The sequence below is a fragment of the Rhagoletis pomonella genome, unplaced genomic scaffold, assembly GCF_013731165.1.
Source record: "Rhagoletis pomonella isolate Grant_MI unplaced genomic scaffold, Rhpom_1.0 Rhpom_scaffold_00010, whole genome shotgun sequence".
Taxonomy (NCBI): Eukaryota; Metazoa; Arthropoda; class Insecta; order Diptera; family Tephritidae; genus Rhagoletis; species Rhagoletis pomonella.
The window spans coordinates 24,224,291-24,242,680 of record NW_023458564.1 but is presented as its reverse complement, the minus strand read 5'-3'; the positions used below and the strand labels follow the sequence as shown (position 1 = coordinate 24,242,680).

The window sequence follows — 18,390 nt, the reverse complement described above, 5'->3', positions numbered from 1 at the left end:
ATACTAATGCATGAAAATCCTAACCTCAAAAAAATCACCCGTTATAAGAACAAAACCCTGTCAAAAATATTCTCTGAACTATTGGCGAAGAAAAGAAGCAAGAACAAAATTTTTCTCGTAGTGTTCAAATAATTTGAAATGTTTGGATATTAAAATTAATCCAAAAAAGAACTGACACATAACTTAAGACACGAACTTTTCTTGCACAGAAAATGAAAAATTATTCTATAAATGGACTGTTCACCCTAATGATAAATTATCTGGAAATTGAAATGATTAAGCTTTCTTGTGGCTTGGAATTAACAATCGTGGTTTTCACTGAAACGATTTTTCAACCCAACACGCAGATGCCCCTCCCATTCTCACCGCATATTTCTCAAAACGTTTTTTCTGGTTCAGTTCTCTAGCAGAACTTTCCCCAGACTTTTGTTCGTTTTTTTTTTTTTAATTGGAACTCCTCGGAAATTTTTTTCTCATTCTGTTCTTATTGAGAACGTTTCCGAGAGTTTTGTTTGCATTTTGCTCTTTACGGAAGCGTTCCCGAACCTTTTGGTTTCACTTTGTTCCCGTTCAAACTGCTCTCATTACTTTTGTTCCCATTAGGCTCTTTTGTGAGCACGTTCTTGACTTCAAATTTTTTTATCATGCCGAACTAAACCAAAACTGGAACATGTTCTCGATCCCTGGTAAAAATTAACTAGAATTTAAATAGCACCAATTTTAAATTTTGAATTACAAATTTTCGAATAGTGATTATCTATTGTCAAAAGGTGAAATGATGTATATTATGTACTCCTAAAATCACTAACATGCAACATAATATGTTATGAGGTTATGAATTTCCCTAAAGGGATCAGCAATGGAGGTATTCACCGAATTAAACAAAATATAGTAAGCGGTTACGTTAAATAAACATATTTTGTTGCTAAAAACAAAACTTCTACCAATGTTTTTCCACCAGGTCAATCGTTGAGTTCAGTGATTACTCCAGTGCTCAAACATGCTAGTACATACTTACATTAATAAATACATGAATTCAAATTTAAAAAGAAAATGGACTATAAATTACCCCAGTGTAGTGCCAGTTATGAGTTCCGCTTGTGCACTTAATGTTTCCGCTATAAATTCATCATTGTATGCATCTTTAGGCCGATACCAACGTCTACCGCCGGGCAAAACAAGCGGCCGTTCCGAGGATGGTGTTAATGGGCCAAAGGCACGTTTCGAACGACGGCTGGGATTGTGATTGCGATCCAGCTCCTCTTCGAGCTCCTCGATGACATCGTTACGCTGCCAGTTTTAGGGCCAGTTTTATGTAATTTTCGGTCAATTTATTCACAAACAAATACATGTAAATTGAGTTGTGTGTATGCTTTGTGCATTTGATCGTCTGCATATATTGTATATATGAACCATATGTATGTATGTATGGTAACGTGCTGCTATAAAAGTGTATGTGTTAGTTTATGAGTTTATCTTAATTATTTATGTACGAGTGTAGATAAGTAAGTTTGTGAAAAAGCTTAGTGTGTAGGCTGATTGATAATAAACTTTAAGGTTTTTATATATCCTCTGATGTGCTGAACACAATTCTGTATTTTAATTAAATTGACTTTTTGTTATATTTGCATTTTCTATAATTTCATGGTTGCAAGGAAATGCTAAAACTTAGTACTTTATTTACATAATTTCTCCTTTTTTCAGCTTTTTGAAAACAACTTTTTTTGTTATTGTGAAAACTTTTTTGATACTTCATGTGGATTTTTTGGGAAGCTGCCGATTTTGTTAAAGCACGCTCTGGCTTAATTTTTCATCTTCATAATTCAAAGCGTACTGTTTGCCGCTGTAAAAGACCAAAAGCTTTAAATAGGGCTATTATTTAGTGGATAGTCACGTGTTTAAAACTTTTGTGGGTAAATTTTTGGAATGGTAGAAGTGAACGAAAAACATATTTTGTGAGACATTTATTTGATACGCTTGTAACCATTTAGGATTTATTGCGGAAAACGGATGAAATGTAAAACTAGGTATCATCTTAGTCGAAGGCTCTATCAAAAACGATTAAGAAAATCAGAAATATATCTTACTTAAAGCTCTATTATAAGGTCAATCTTTACCTCCGGCGCCCTATTATGGTTGCCAGTACTAAGCAAACAATATGATGTCAGTAGTCTAAATGTCATACAAAGAGCGTTATGTTATGCGGCCAACGAAATCTTTTGACAAATTTGGAGAGGCGGGATGGAGAGCCTAGATAGCCTATTACTGACAAGTTATTAAAATGCGATCCAAAGTAACAGTTTGTCTAGCGGATATGTAAATTTTTATAACCCCAAAGAACCGTCCAACTGCTAACATGCCCCGCCGGATACTTTACCGGAGACAAACGCTAAAGCTAATTCCTAGGCGTCAGTAATAATAATAAGAATAATATATTGGCGCTTACACAATATAATAATGTTTTGTCGAGCTTTCCCTACGATTTGTGGCATGCGGCTTGATGTTGTCACACAAAGGGGAGGGACAACAAGTTTTACGCCGACTCGGGACGGCGATTGTATTTTTATCAAAAGCTGTTTTTCATGGCAGAAATACACTGGCAGGTTTTCTTTTATTAGGTTTTTGATATTACTCGAAAACTGTGCTCGAGCCCAGGCCCTGCGGAATGTTAGTGCTACACACAGCGGCCGTCTAAGGCGTTCTCCAGATAAAAAGTTGAGCTGGAAGAGGAACATAGCTGAGCGTTATGAGAAGACTATAGGGGGAAAAAAGGAGGATTAGCCAAAGCATTTCACGCGCTTGTTACACTAGTTCTCCTTGCAAATGTATGACGGTCTGTCTTAAATAAATTAACTATAAATTAAATTATTAAAATACTTAGAAGTGCAAGGGACTCAGTATGATTGGCATTAGTTAAGCAGGTGGCAGATCTTGCCTGATTTAAAAAGACATTTCAATGGGTGTCGGAACTGTTAGAATCATCATATATCATGGGCAACTTTGGTTTTCTACCAGTCAGCACAGACCGGTGTGTCCAAACTTAGAATCTGGTTAGAAAATTGTCCATGGAAATCCTAAGCAGGAAGTGGTGCGTGAAAAGTAATTGCACTCCACCCGGCAGCATTTAAATTTTCACAAATAGGTAGAAGTTAATAACAAAATCTCCTGAAGGAGAGGATTAATATTATGGTGGCTATATACGAATATTTGTCTTAAGCAGATTATTTCATACAAAGAAGTCACCAGTATGCCATTCGCCACTTGTAAGCTGGTCTTAAATGAATTTTTCTATGCTCCAGGAAATCAAATATATAAAATGGGTGCTCCATCTAGACCATTCATTTAATTTTAAATAAAACACTAAAAACAGAACTGGATGTCGGAATCTCTATTAAAACCCAATTTCTGTCATTTACTTTTTAAAAATAATGTCATGTCGGCTGCAGACAGAATATAACCATCAAAGGCGAGCGCTACCGCACCATGATAACGGACCTTATGTTGCCTGAAGTTGAAACTAATGATATCCGCAACATTTGGTTTCAGCAAGTTGTCGTGTGATATCACGCCTCTGGATTTTTTTCTTTGGGGTTATGTGAACACAAAATTCTTCGTCGATAAGCCAGATGTGCTTAAAAACTTATAAGCCAACATTACTCGCGTAATGTGAGCAATGCTGGAGAGAGTAATTGAACATTGGACCTTCAGAATGGACCACCTAGTCGCGGCCGACATTTGAATGAAATTATTTTTAAAAACAGAGATCGTTCTTTAGGCTAATAATAAAGGTTCCGACAGTCAGTTCAGTTTTAAGTGTTTTATTTAAAATTAGAAAAAGTCCAGATGGATCCTCCTATACGAGATCAAGTCTCTAGCCAAATTTTGCGTAATTTAAATGGAAAACTACTTCGAAGCTTTTAAATCTCCAAGAAACGAGGATACGTACATCTTAAGCCATTGGTGCTACCACGGGTCATCGCCTTATAAGGAAAACATGCAGAGTGGATAACACAAACGTTAGTTGCTGCAGAGGCTGATACTGCAAAAGGATCTATGTCTATTAGTACCCTTGACACTTAGATGGTCTCTTACTCGCACCGGAATGCATCTGCAATTCGCTGCGCACTAATAAAGGAATGACAAAACTGTCTACTTTGGCTGATAAAGATGAACGATTGCCAGAAGCGATCAGATACTGATAACAGATCAATTAAGCACTAAAGGAAATAAGTGAGATAGAACGTTTTGCATTATCATAAACAGTTAAATTTTAATGCACAAGCTAATTCATTGCCAATTTATAATTTTTGTAACTCGATTTCCGCAATAAATTATTGGTAAGTAGTTTTGAGCTTGTAATTTTTTGGGGTCAATTTCACTCGATATTTTAATGAAATAAAACTTTTCTGCACAGTTCGGCTAATCTGAGTTTCTGCTCTCAAAAACAAAAAAAAAACACACAAAGAATAGCAAAAACTATTTGTGTCAAAAAGCAACCATCCTTTGCCATTTATGGGTGTGTAGATTGGTACAATTTACACAATCTATTGTTCAGACTCACCTTTTGCTTCTTCGCATTCTGTTCTTCCTCCAACTGCTGCATATCTTCTCTGTTCTGCTTAGCCTCCTGCTTCTTCACTGGGTCCAAAACTGAAATTTCTACCGGAGCGCTTTCCTTTGTTTCAGGGGGGGTGACTGCTTCAGTGGGCACAGCATCGACGTGATTATCGTTGTTATCGCGCTTTGGTGCTGAAAAGATATTTTCGTTGAAAATTTTCCATTTTACATCTACCTTAAGCCACAGACCTTCTTCAGCTTTGGTCACCTCTACGCCCTCGTCAATCTTTTCCAAATTAATGGCACGCGTTTCAGCTGCTGCTGGAGCGTCTACTCGCTGTGGTTCAGCGATAGCTGTTTGCAACTGAAAAGCTGGCAACAATGCGGCCAATTGCTTTGTTACGGCATCGAGTGTGGCTTGTATGGTGGATGGTAGTGAGGAAAGAGCGGCCAGTTGGCGTTGCACGTCGGTCAGTTGACGTTCGAGTGCCAGTTCTTCTTCGGTCTTCTCGCGTTCTTGTAGAACTGGGAGGTTAGATTCAGCAGGAGCATTTGTGGTTTCACCATTTGTGGTGGCAAGCCCTTCCCTGTTTTGTTCAGCTGCTGTTGAGGGTGTCGACTCGACTGGTGGGGATGGCTCCGTTTTGGTCTCCTGCACTTTCTCCACATTTTCTTCTACTATTTTTTGCTCATTTTCTAGCGATACTTGTACGTTCTCGTTCTCCTCAGCTGGTGGCTCCACTAAAATTGTAACTTCTTCTAAATTCGGTAATTCGCTGTCTTTTGGTGGTGGATCCTCAACTTCTTCTAGCTTTAGCGGAGAAGGTTGCTTTTCTTCAACTGGCGGTTTTGTTTCTATTGGCGTTTCTGGTGGCGGTGGCTGTAAATCGTAGATATTTAAATTCAAATTTTCTTTTCCTTTCAATAGTCTCTCTTACCATTGGCGATGGCGAACGTGATCTTGGTGCCGACTTGACAATCTTCACTTTGTACGCATTTGCCGCTCTGCGCTCAGCTTCGATCTGTTCCTTGCTCTTCGGTATGGGTCGATCTGGCTTCACCAAAAAAGTTGACCACTTTTTATTCTCCTTATCCTTTTCCGCTTTGGTTTTCGTAGCGCTCTCATTTAGTGTACGCAGCACATCACTAGCCATACAAACGCCCGGCTTGGGGAATATTCTGTAGAAATTTACGCTAATGTAATAAATCTAAGTTAACAAACAAAGTCCACAGCACACCATGCATATCTGTTTCAAAAAACTAACCCCAAAACGTTATGATCCTGTAGCACCTCCGATTCGCCAGAAAGCACGGCAGCAATCTCTTCTTCAACCAACTTGATTTCAGTTTGCTCGGAAAGCACCAATGATGGACGTTCCGGTAGTTCGGGTAAATACTCCGTCTGAGAATCTGGCTCCTCAACTGCTAACTGACGTGGAATAGGGCTTTTACGTCCACTTATATCAAGGAAAGCTTGCGGTGTAGTGGGACGTTCGTCAACCCCCAAAACAGGGAAAATCTTCGGCACCAGTTCTTCCTCTCCTTCACTGTAGAACAAAACGAACAAAAAGTATTTGAATAAATTTGCACGAACGCACAATTCAAAGGCTGTTCTAATTACCGTTTTACACCGATGAAAAATACATTTCCACATTGCCTAATAACTTTGTCCGCTTCGTCATGCGAGAGTGGTGAAGTGGCGGTATCGTTAATACGCACAATGACGTCACCTTCACGCAAGCCAGCCTCCTCAGCAATGCTGCCCTCATTGACCTAATTTCGGCGAAAGAAAAATGCCACAAATTAACAAATTATGAGAAAATCAAACACCAACAAAGGATTGTGTACAAAATCGAATAAAAGATTCGTTTGCACGCCGAGTCAAGTGGCATTTGCTGTTTGCTAGGTCAGTGAGTTAATTTTGGTAATGAACTTTTTCGAAAATCCGCTCTCTACCCCGAGCCCCCACGAGTCATACGTGAAGTGACAGTGAATGCGACAGTTTCATTTGCTTGTGCCCGAGCGTGCTGCTGCTTAATGCCGCTGAGCACTCATTGCTTCCTTCTTTTGTGGTAACTTCCTCGCAGTTTATTTGCTTGTCTGGCTAGACACTGACGTATTGCGTGCGTCGCAATTGACAGTTGGCGGGCCAGTGATTACATTAGGTGGGTCAGCGGTAATACGCTGCCGACAAAAATTGGCGTGCTACTCGTATAGTATTTAAGTTTAACGAGGAAATAAAAAAGTATGTATGTATGTATGTGTTGTATTTACATATTTTTATGTAGAGCATGACAATATAAATGGGAAGAAAATGCAAATTCGCCAGGGGATAAACGAAATTCGAAACTTGAAGTGATACAACGAGAGAAAGGTGACAAAATTTATGTATGTATATTAAACCACGTCAAAAAAAAAATTCAACGCCGGAACCCGACAAAAATTTTAGTATTTGGTATAGTAATGGTCCTCCCTGAATCACCCGTCTCTGCCGTTATGCTAAGAGGTCGCCAAAATGAGTTATTCTCTTTTGAGATCAATATAATTTTTTAGGATCAACCAAAACGCTCAATACTATAAAAATACTATTTACGCTATTTAAGTATTTTGCAGACTCATATTCTTTAAATTCCTAAGTTTTTATTTTTTTAATCCTGAGCCTGCATATCACTTAAATGGCGTAAAATCAATGTACTCTTACAGTTTCGGACGATTTGATTGATCTTAGAAATTATAATGACCTAAAAAGGAAAGAATACATTTTCTTAAAAAACTCATTGTAATGAAGAATAACAATTTGGGGGCTGCAATTTAGTTTGGCATCCCCGGAGTTCGGCATTAAGAAGGGTATGGAACGATAGAGGGAGTTCTCCTGATTGTAAATATATATACTTTTAGCCGCAGCAGACTTATAGTTTTTAAGTTATTTGTTGTTAAAGTTAGTAAATTGAACTAACCTCTCGACGCTATTTCACACAATAAACACTTTATTTATGTACACACTTCGGCAAAATAGTTGCATTAAAAGCCCGCACAATGAAATGTAAACATATTTTTTAAATTTATAATGTATTTTTACTAAATTAAGTAAGTTTTAACAATTATCACGCACTTATATATGTATACGCACATTGTGAATACAGAACTGTTGATTCAACCATGGTTTCACACTGACATTAGAAGGGTGCTGCCACATCTAACAAAATAACACCACACATCTAATAAATAAATATGTTTTTTTAAACCATATTTTAAAAAGTGAAAATTTTTAATAAAAAATCGCGCGATTTTTTATTAAAAATTTTCGCCTGCGGCGCTTTTTCCATAAAATCAATACTTCGATAAATAATGAAAATTTTTAATAAAAAATCGCGCGATTTTTTATTAAAAATTTTCGCCTGCGGCGCTTTTTTCATAAAAATCAATACTTCGATAAATAATGAAAATTTTTAATAAAAAATCGTGCGATTTTTTATTAAAAATTTTCGCCTGCGGCGCTTTTTCCATAAAAATCAATACTTCGATAAATAATGAAAATTTTTTATAAAAAATTTTTTAAATATTGGGGGTGTTTAACCCCATACCCTCCTTTACTACTAATTCAACGCTGAACAGGAAAACGGGTACGATAAAAACTATTACCTTTTATTGTTATTTTGTTAGATGTGGCAGCACCCTTCTAATGTCAATGTGAAACTATGGTTGAATCAACAGTTCTGTATTCACAATGTGCGTATACATATATAAGTGTGTGATAATTGTTAAAACTTACTTAATTTAGTAAAAATACATCATAAATTTAAAAAATATGTTTACATTTCATTGTGCTGGCTTTTAATGCAACTATTTTGCCGAAGTGTGTTCATAAATAAAGTGTTTGTTGTGTGAAATAGCGCCGAGAGGTTAGTTCAATTTACTAACTTTAACAACAAATAACTTAAAAACTATAAGTCTGCTGCGGCTAAAAGTATATATATTTGGAATCAGGAGAACGCCCCCTACCCCCCTATAGCCACCTTTTTTTTGTACGCGGGGGATGCCAAACTAAAATTTTCCCAATTTGGGTACCATATGAAAGAGAATATTATGTAGAATTAAAAACGTTTAAAGTTTTTTGGTGCATAAGGACGAATAGGTATTGAAAAAGTCATTTTAAAATGTTCTCCTTGAATATCCTTGCAAATTTGCAATAAGTATTTTTGAATAAATTTTATGTTAAGAATTAATTTACAAACGATTACATCCTCGAATTTCGCCCTTTCAACTTTACTAGCTTAGAAATATAAAATTAATTTAAAGAATATTTTCAATACGTAGTTGTCCATGTGAACCAAAAGACTTAAGTTTTTTAAATTCTGCAGAATTTTCTGTGTCATTTGATACCCATATTATTATTCCAGTACCAGGTTCACTGAGCTTTGCCCGGAGTGCATATACTTTTTAAAGTTTTCAAGGTTTGGATATCAAATACTTGTCATTTGGATAGCTTTAAAAAAATATTTTGGAAATAAAAAAAAAATATTTTTCATTTCGATATCTATAAAGTAAATTTCTTACTCTAAAATGTAGGTGGCGACCCTATTCGGAAATACGCTGGAATGAATAGTACATATCTTGAGCGTATATGTACTATGTATATGTACATACAAAAAAATGCCGATTGAAATTAACAAAATTAAAATTTGTGTTACATAGAAGCGTGGCAACCCTGATCGATTTGATATCCATATTGCGATGTTTCAGATAAATTGCGTAGAACCGAAAATAAGTGGCAACCTTACACTATTATCCTAAGCGATAACATTTTGTATATAGGAAAAGCATTGTTTAAGAACCTTCTCTTGGTACCCTTAAATAGTAATATTTTAACTTTTTTTCTAAACAAGAAATTAAATAAATATGTCTTCCATTTGATATCCATATTAAAATGTTTTAATTAATGTATATCTAATTTTGAATAGGTGGCAATCTTATACGAGTCTTCTCGGAGATAATGCCTATTCAGATATCCTAAAAATCCAAAACATTATCTGTCTACAAAATATCATCAAAATCGTTAAAGCCGTTTCCGAGAACTCTATGGATATATATATATATATATATATATATATGCGTTCGAATGGACACCGACGCTCCAGCTCTGAAAGTATTCAACTCGGAACCCGCTGGTGGTAGAGGAGAAAGAGGGAGGCCACCACTGAGATGGGAAGACCAGGTGGAGATGGACTTGGCTTCATTTGGCACTTCCAATTGGTGTCAGTTGGCACAGAAGAGAAACGACTGACGTGCTTTGTTGAACTTGGCCAAAATCGCTTGGGCGGTGACAGCGCGAAATAATAATAAGCAGAAGAAGCATTATTTCTGCAATTATTTCAATTTTCAATGGATTTTGGACTTTCTAGGTAGCATATTTCAATGGAAATTAGGCATTATAGTAAACTAATTGTGAAAGTTTCGTGCCACTAATTTTTATCCGATTGCCACCAAATTTGTTATTGGAAGCATTAAGGCTAAATGGACACTTTTTCTTCCTGGCGGTTTGGAATTAATTTTTAAGCACCAGTCTATTGTATACATATTTGCAATATTTGGCGGTAAATTACGGATACTTAATGAAGGGATGCCGTAAATTTAGGTTTTTTACTCCACCATGGTTTATCGGACCGTGTAGTTATGTATTACGATAAGGAGAGTGGGTCGGCAGTTGGAAAAGGTTGGGAACCACTAGTCTAAACCATCAATGGTCAATACGTTCGCCGAAACCATCAATAGTGCCGATAGTGCTATCGATTGTTTCAGACCTTTACTATGTATGTACTATATTAGGACGGGTCAATTTGTATGGGAGATTTTTTCGACTATAGGCGTATAGCATAGGAGGGTTTTACGAGTAAGCAATTTTGCCAAACAAACCACGGGTCTAGAAGCAATTTGGAGTTTGCCAAATTGCGAAAATAGGTTTCCTTTACTTATCATTTTGCTGTAGTGTCGTAAAAAAAAGTACTTAAACTAGTTTTTTTACACCAAAATAAAAATAATGAGAAAATACTTTTCAATGATACTTCACAAGTCTAAACCGGATTAGCTTTGGCCCAGTTATTCAAGTTTTTTTTAAACAATTTTCGAAAAAAGTTAAAAAACAGCATCAAAAATCTCATTGATATGATATATATGATTGCGTTGAAAAGATTTTTAAATAATTTTATGCAGATTTTTTAAGTTTAAACTTTTTTGTCGCCTGAGTCTGACTTTTTTCAAAAATTTCTTTAAGAAACTATTAAAACACAATTTTTGGAGGTATTTTCAAATCGGTCCAGCTCACGTAAATCTTAATATTTTTCCGAAATATTTTGGTGGACGTCTTAGAGTATAATAAATTTTGTAATCCTTGCGAAAAATCCGCATTTTTTTTGGTGATGTATATACATACATACATAAATATATACATATGTACATAAATACATACATACGTATATGTATGTACATACATGTGTATGCATGTAGTTTGTATTAAATTTTAGTTGTATGAAAAAAATGTTTCAAGGATAAGTCATTTTAACACTTAAGAAAATGAAAAATTTTCACCGTTGCGCCATCTGGCCGATGTTTTAGGAGAAAGATAAGTTCAGAAATATATTCCTCATCCCAAAAACCTCTTACAGTATGCTTTTATACAAAATTTAAGCACTTCTTCACGGCACTACAGCAAAATTCTAAGTAAAAAAACCTATTTTCGCAATTTGGCAAACTCCAAATTGATTTTAGACCCATCATTTATTGGGAAAATTTCCTTAGGATTACACGTAGAATCCTCCTATGCTATAGGCTTATAGTCGAAAAAATTGGCCCGCCCTAATGTATATATGTACATATGAGAGCAATAAAGTCAACGTTTACGTATAAAAAAGGAAACTTCAGGACTGCAGTTAATTTAAGGCAAACCTGCAGCCGGAATCCAACTGTCGCTATCGCTAAAATGGTAAAATATGCTAAAATGCTAAAGCTAAAATTTTATCCGAATTTTTGGCGATCTCCAAAAAATTGCGATTCTGTCCTCCCTATCGCTAAAAATAGCCTAGCCTAAATTTTAGTACCTTAGCCGGCCGCAAGTGTCATTAATCTAGGCATGGCAGGCTTATGTGCTCTCATTAGATGATTCTTAAAAAAATACTTCTTTAAAAGGTTGTGATGCATGTACAAAATTAAAAATGCATATTTTTCATTAGCACATCGTCTGCAATTGGAAAATTTAGCCAAATACGTGTGTGCTCTATTGTACAATATCCTATTGAACTATGATCCTCTTGCATAACTTTTCTATTTGTTCATTAAAAAGTTACAGAGCAAAAAAGAAATTAGAAAAGCCCAAAAAAAAACAATACATATAATACTCAAAGGCATTTTTTGTTCATGTCATCAAATCTGCACCGTTCGTTCGATTTTCGAAAATGAGGGGTCAAATGAAAGATCTTGGGCTGTAGATGCCCTTGATTTTTGGCAGTTTATGTTCGGAAAATAAAAAATTATAGTTTAAAAAACTAAAACCTCCCTATTATAATTGCCTTTCGTACTGTCATCAGGTATGCAACTTGAGAATAGAAATCGCTGCATCTTTTAGGCGCATCAATATTACATAGTTACATCCCGAGCTAATAAAAGGAAGGTAATAATAACAAGTAATTTTTAGCAAAAAAAAAACCGACTTCAACTCCCATATAAAAAATATATATATATATATATATCTCACGATCCACTGATCGGATCTCAACCAGATTAGTATGGGACCACCTCTGAGACACTACCTTTCCGATGCAATAGCTATAACTTTTTTTTTTCTATTCAAAACAGTAAGTGGCATAACTTTTTTTTTTTCTATTCAAAACAGTAAGTGGCACCTTTCTGAAATCTTTATTAAATGAGCAATTTTTTTATGTAATGTAAAGTTATAGCTCAGTACATTTTTTTTTCACCCGAGATAGTCAAAGTTGGGGAAGAAAATATCAAAAAGTTAAAAATCCAGAAATAGTCCTAATTTTAGGATGGTTCCTTAATATATTTTAACTACATTGCATTTGAGTATGGAGAGGCAACTATCTGGAAGTATTTTACATAAAAAATTTACTAAGTATTGTCCGGTTTGTAGTTGCAGTTAAAGAAAACACATGAAAGGGCACGCTTTTTTTAAATTCGAAAAAATGTAAATATTTCAAAAACGGTGACCCTTTTACCTGAAAATTTTTTGTTTATCAGGGAGCTCACCCCCCCACCTACCTTCCCCTAAAGCTTGGCACGTTACTTCTGGGACACCCTGTATATAGATAATAATAATAATAAAAAGGCGGAGCACCGTCAATAAAAAAAATTGCCAAAAATCAACGGTAAGTCCAAGATACATAAAATTTGCATTTTGCTTTACTGAAATTTGATGGGCTACAAAACTGAATACCAAAATTTTGTCTAAAGACGCTGATCAAGAAGTTAGAAATTTTGGTCAAACTTTGCAGAACTTTCATAATTTTTGCACATAGTCTGAAATTTAGATTTGTGTTAAGTAATCAGTTATACTTTCATAAAAAAAAAAATAATAAACATTGAAAAAACTAAAGAAAAATAGTCAAAACTTACTAAAATATCGAGTCCCAATTTTTATTTGATTAACTGTTTGTGTATCTCGTAACCGATTTAAAAATTTGTACCAAACTCAGTACAGCCCTTGGCATAAAAACCTTTATTTTGAAAATTTTTGAAATCGGACTAAAATTACGCCCACTTTCGATTTCCAAAAAAAAACGTAAAAAACTTTAAAAACGTATGGTGCGCTGCTTTAAAATGTTGCACCACGTTGGATGTTGTATTCCAGCAGCTAAAGGAATGTATACTAATAGTTTCAGACATGTTCTCACGATTTAAAAAAAATTGTTTTTATTTCACAAAAAAATTCGAAGTTGGTGAGAATTGCCCATATAAAGTATATCCTCCATACCTCTGATTGTTTAGATATGATTTTTTATCTATCTATGTATGCTGTGAATATGTAAATGTTATTAAAGGCAGTAATCCGTTAAAGTCAAATTTTTAAATTTCCATTAAAGGTATGAAGCCGACGACAGCGCTGCTCTTACTTTTTTAGTCTACCTTTTTTTCGAATTTTCATTTAAATACAATTTCAAGTTGGAATCAGTGATGGAAAATCAAAATTTAAAATTGTGCCAAATTTGTTCAAAAAAGGCTTGCCTAAATACACATCAATGTGCCAATAAATTAAAAATTATCTTAGGAACCATTTCCTTTATAAAATATTTTTATAGTATTTATTGCCTATAAGAAAAACATAAATCTCACGGGAAACCTTACTTATATGCATCATTTCTTTTATGAAGAGTATTTTCAATAGAAAGACCCTTTTTTAAATATGCTTTAATTTATGCATACTCTATATTTTAATAAAATGTATTTATGTATTTAATTACAGACTAGTATCCCATATTTCTATCTTTATTGTAGTAAATGAAACAATATTTAAAAGTATTTCACTGTTTTAATGAATTATCACAAACATTATTGTGAAAATATAACTTTACAAAACAAAGCTTAAAAAAGTGTGTACATTAGGACGGTGCTATTTTAATCCCTTGCAAAGAAATACTGGTTCCCTGCGACAATAAGGTCAGTCTTCGGAATAAGCTTGAAAAATTTAAAACTAGAGTGGAGTACCAATTTTTTAAATTTTTACAACGACTTTTGTAAATTAAATCCGGAACTTATTTTCTGTCATAAAATCATAAAAAAATAAATTGGACAAAAAAAAGTAAGTTACATCAATATTTTAATAAATTAAAAAATTAAGTAGGAAATAAAGATTAATTGATTAAAATATTGATGTTACTTTCTTTTATTCGTAAAGTATTTGCACATAAAATTATCCAGCTTGCGCAACCTTACTTATAATTAGCATTCAGGCGTGGTTGCGAATATTTGACAGTATCATATGCTGTGATCCAGAAATGAAAAGGCCTGATTCTTTGTATTTTAACATTTTGAAATTCAGGGTAAATTATAATTTAGTCAACTAATTAATTTTCACTGAGATCAAAATTTTCAATTGCTACTTATACCTATTCAAATTGCATGGGTGTGGTTAAAATATACATACATGGTTCTAACTGTAGTAATCTTTAAGACCATTAGAGTACTACTTTTAAATTCTTTATTCGCCCTTCTTTCTTTCTCAATTTGCGATATTTTTTTCTATTTATTTTGAAATTCTATTTTTCGCACAAAATGTCTAGTGCTGTTTTTATACGCTTGGCCATGTGGAAGAGTAAACAGAAGGTACGTAATTAAAAATACAAACAAGCCAGGGTATGGTAATCAGAATGAATGAATAAAGGACAAAGAAAGAAGAACGAAGTGTGGACATTCATTCGAAAGTTAGCTGACAATAATGGCGGTGTGATGATGGATGGTTTGAGTGATTGGAAAGAGAGAAAGGTAAATGGTTGGCCGACTTTTTGATTAAATACATATCTACATAAAATGTTTACCATATACCGATGTATATGTAAATGTGTATACGCATGTACATACTCTTACCATATGTATAAGCAAATATATACACAACGGCCAAAATGTAAGGCGAATCCTTTGCTCGACTCATATATGTACATACGTACATATATTTGACAGCGATAATGAGGCGTGCTTGACTTTTGACGTATGATTGTATGTATGTATTCCTTTGCTGTTTGCTCACCGCATTCTTGCGTGTTGATTGCCAATAATAATAAAATATTTTATGGCCTGTTAATGCTAACGAAAAGCCATTTTAATTATTATTTCATTTGTCGCCATGCTAGCTTTCGTCGAGCAAGTGGCTCGCCATTAAAGTGCTCTTTCTTTTATGACAAAATTCACATTAATGCTCTTAAAGCTGTAGCATGCTGCAGTTTACTACGAAGCGAGCGTAAAAATCGCCGCTTTAATTTCTTATCCACCAATGCCATTGCAATCGAAAATGAAAATGAAAAAGTGTGTATTCGCTTTTTTGCTCTTATGTATGTATGTACATATACGGTGGCGGGAATGTAAATAGGTAAGAGTTATTTCAGCAAGTTTTGGCTTTTTTTCTTTGTTTAAAAAATGTTTATTACCTTTTTTATGAAAATATTGCTTACTATCTAAACCAGAGCTGCTCACTCCATAAGCAAATTACACTTTAAATATACAAAAAATTTTTTACCCTCCCGTATGCCCTGAAATATAAACACAATTCACACGAAAAGAATGGAATGAAAAAAATTCTAAAAAATGTGTCAGCACTGAAAAAAATTTACATTATAAATTGATTTAAATTCGTATATACTGAAAGTGAAAACGAAATTTATTGGAAAAAAACATATATGGCGTTCACTAAAGTGTGCGAGCGCGAGATTTTTTTTGCAAGCATTTTGAGTGCAAAGGGTAGTGTTTGTTGTGCTTTGTAATTATTAAACGAATGACGAAATATTACTTGCAACGTCATTTTGTAACTTGCCACCTAAACATTTTGGAAAATTTCAAAGGGGATATAGAAAAAGGATTGATTTCCAATCTGAATTCAATGTAGATCGCTGGGAGCATCACACCGCGTAAAGTTGATAGGATTGCAGACATTCTTCCGACGTCGGATTGTAGAAAAAAAGAAATTTCGTTACTTTGAGCGGAAAATGTCACCCATTGTCCGGCGGAAAAAATATATTAAAAGTTATAAATTAAGTTTGAAGAAACTCCATTCTCCTGTCCACAATTGATTTAATGCGCTCTCATTAAATTTTATTGCATATAGCTTCAATGGTGCTATCATTTATTAACGTTTTAAAGTGAGACTTTTTTGAGCTAGGCGTATCCTAAGGAAGATGGAAAACTTGAGCTTGCGATATGATGTAAATATGTGCAAGGCCTACTCCCACTAAATTTTGGAACTTTTCAGCGTAGTGGCTAGTCGTTATCATTTCTTTACGCACTGTATTATTCCACATATATGTAAATACTCCCATTGCTAACAATTTTCATTCACTGATCGTGCAATAGAAATAAACTTGTACTTTGTAGCTTCATTTTAATTACAAAAAAAAATCTCTGTGTACCAATAAATTTTGTACATACATATATTGTGATTTCATTTCAATATAAAAATTTTGAGCAGCCCTGATCTAAACAAAACCTTCTAAAACAATATTTCAAACTTTGTAGAACATTTACAAAAATTTTACGAATTTTAACAAATGTTAATCCAAACTTTAAGCATTTTTATCAGATGAAAACAATTTTTTGAGTAGGCAGTTTTGTAGATCATTAAATTTTGGTAAAAGGAAGTGCAAGTCTTCAGTAGCTAGAACTAGAAGAGAAAATGAGCAACACATGCCACAGAAAAAAAAAAAAAAAAAAAAAAACCGTAAGTCCCAGCCACTTAAAATTTGCATTTCGTTATAATAAAATTGAATGGGTCACAAAACAGCAAACTCAGAATGTTTCTTATAGGAAATTTCATGAAAGCCATTTAAATGAAAAATAATTTTACTTTTTTGAATTTTATGTGGAAATTGACAGAAAATAAAAAAATAATTTTCCATTTAAATTACTGATGAAACTGGCTGTTAGAAGAGTAACAATTAAAAGGATCGAAATGTTGATGGAACTTTGTCGATTTTTGTAAATTTTTATACAAGGTTTGAAATTTCGACTTTTTGTTAGATAACGCTTTACTAAGAAAATAATATACATTAAATAATCGAAAGGGAAATAGCCAAAGAATGCTAAATTGTCTGTTCCCTACTTATATTTTCGCCACGATGTGTAGGTACATACATATATGTACTATATATGTATGTATGTAATCTATGCACTAACTTTTGCTGTACACTTTCTTGCTCGAACACACCACTAACGAACTTATTTCAAAGTTACGTAATTTGATTTGACCACAAAAATTTTTCATTTACACATTTTTTCACCAACTTTTGGGCTTTGTGAGAAAATTCGCCACACAACAAGTAGGCTTACGACAACAACAGCTCCCGTGGCCACAAAATGTACGTCATAAATTAAATTTTCCACGCATAAATTTAACTTTCATGGCCCGTAACGCGCACACGTATACATACATACATATGTGAGTATGTGTGTGTGCGTACTAACCTTAACCACCGTCAGCGGAAATTCGAAATCCGCACCACCGACCAAACGAAACCCCCAAGGCACATTATCGAAGCGGCACATTTTAATATCAATCACCATTTTGTGTGTCTGAATTTATTGAAACGTTTTTCTGCTAAGCTTAGATAATATATTTTCGATAATTAATAAATTTCCCGTGCAATTAGATTGGTGGTTTTGCTGCTATTGGCAATCACTTGTCTGCCAGACGTGTGAGATACTCCTACAGTGGATGTTATTGAAGTGGCGATTGGAAATTGACGGGATGGCAGCGATGTCCATCGGGCGACTACTAGCGCTTGCTCTGGCTCTTATCGCATTTAGGCAGCTGTGCTGCTGATTAGATGATTGCTGGCAACGCTGAAACTTGTTGAATCGCTGCTACTTCGAAGACCAACAGCCTCTCGTTCATCATTCGCTTCCTCATTCCTTCCTTCCTCTTGTCACCTACAACTAACTAAATACATACACCTGCACACCAATTTAAGCAGTATGTGTTTATGTGTCTTCTCTCAGCGTTCATTCATGCAACTTCGTTAGCTCGTTGCTGGCTGTTAATGAAATTTATGCTGTTGAGTGTGACTTGCTAGCCAATAAACTTGCTACTTGCCACTTAGTAGGCGCTCGCTCAGTTTGCCA

The 18,390-nt window shown here is 34.6% G+C and overlaps 1 protein-coding gene across 1 annotated transcript in view; it reads right to left on the bottom strand.

Moving 5' to 3' along the window:
- The window catches only part of LOC118746560 (titin-like), a 29,598-nt gene extending 11,766 nt beyond the window's left edge, over positions 1 to 17,832 (bottom strand). Inside the window, exons 1-7 of the mRNA XM_036480404.1 lie at positions 17,734 to 17,832; positions 6,179 to 6,330; positions 5,823 to 6,104; positions 5,496 to 5,736; positions 4,807 to 5,437; positions 4,562 to 4,749; positions 1,070 to 1,290 (exon numbers count right to left, since the gene is read on the bottom strand). Of these exons, the coding sequence (XP_036336297.1) occupies positions 1,070 to 1,290; positions 4,562 to 4,749; positions 4,807 to 5,437; positions 5,496 to 5,736; positions 5,823 to 6,104; positions 6,179 to 6,330; positions 17,734 to 17,832 (1,814 nt within the window). The remainder of the gene's footprint in view (positions 1 to 1,069; positions 1,291 to 4,561; positions 4,750 to 4,806; positions 5,438 to 5,495; positions 5,737 to 5,822; positions 6,105 to 6,178; positions 6,331 to 17,733) is intronic.
- Positions 17,833 to 18,390: the final 558 nt, after the last annotated feature.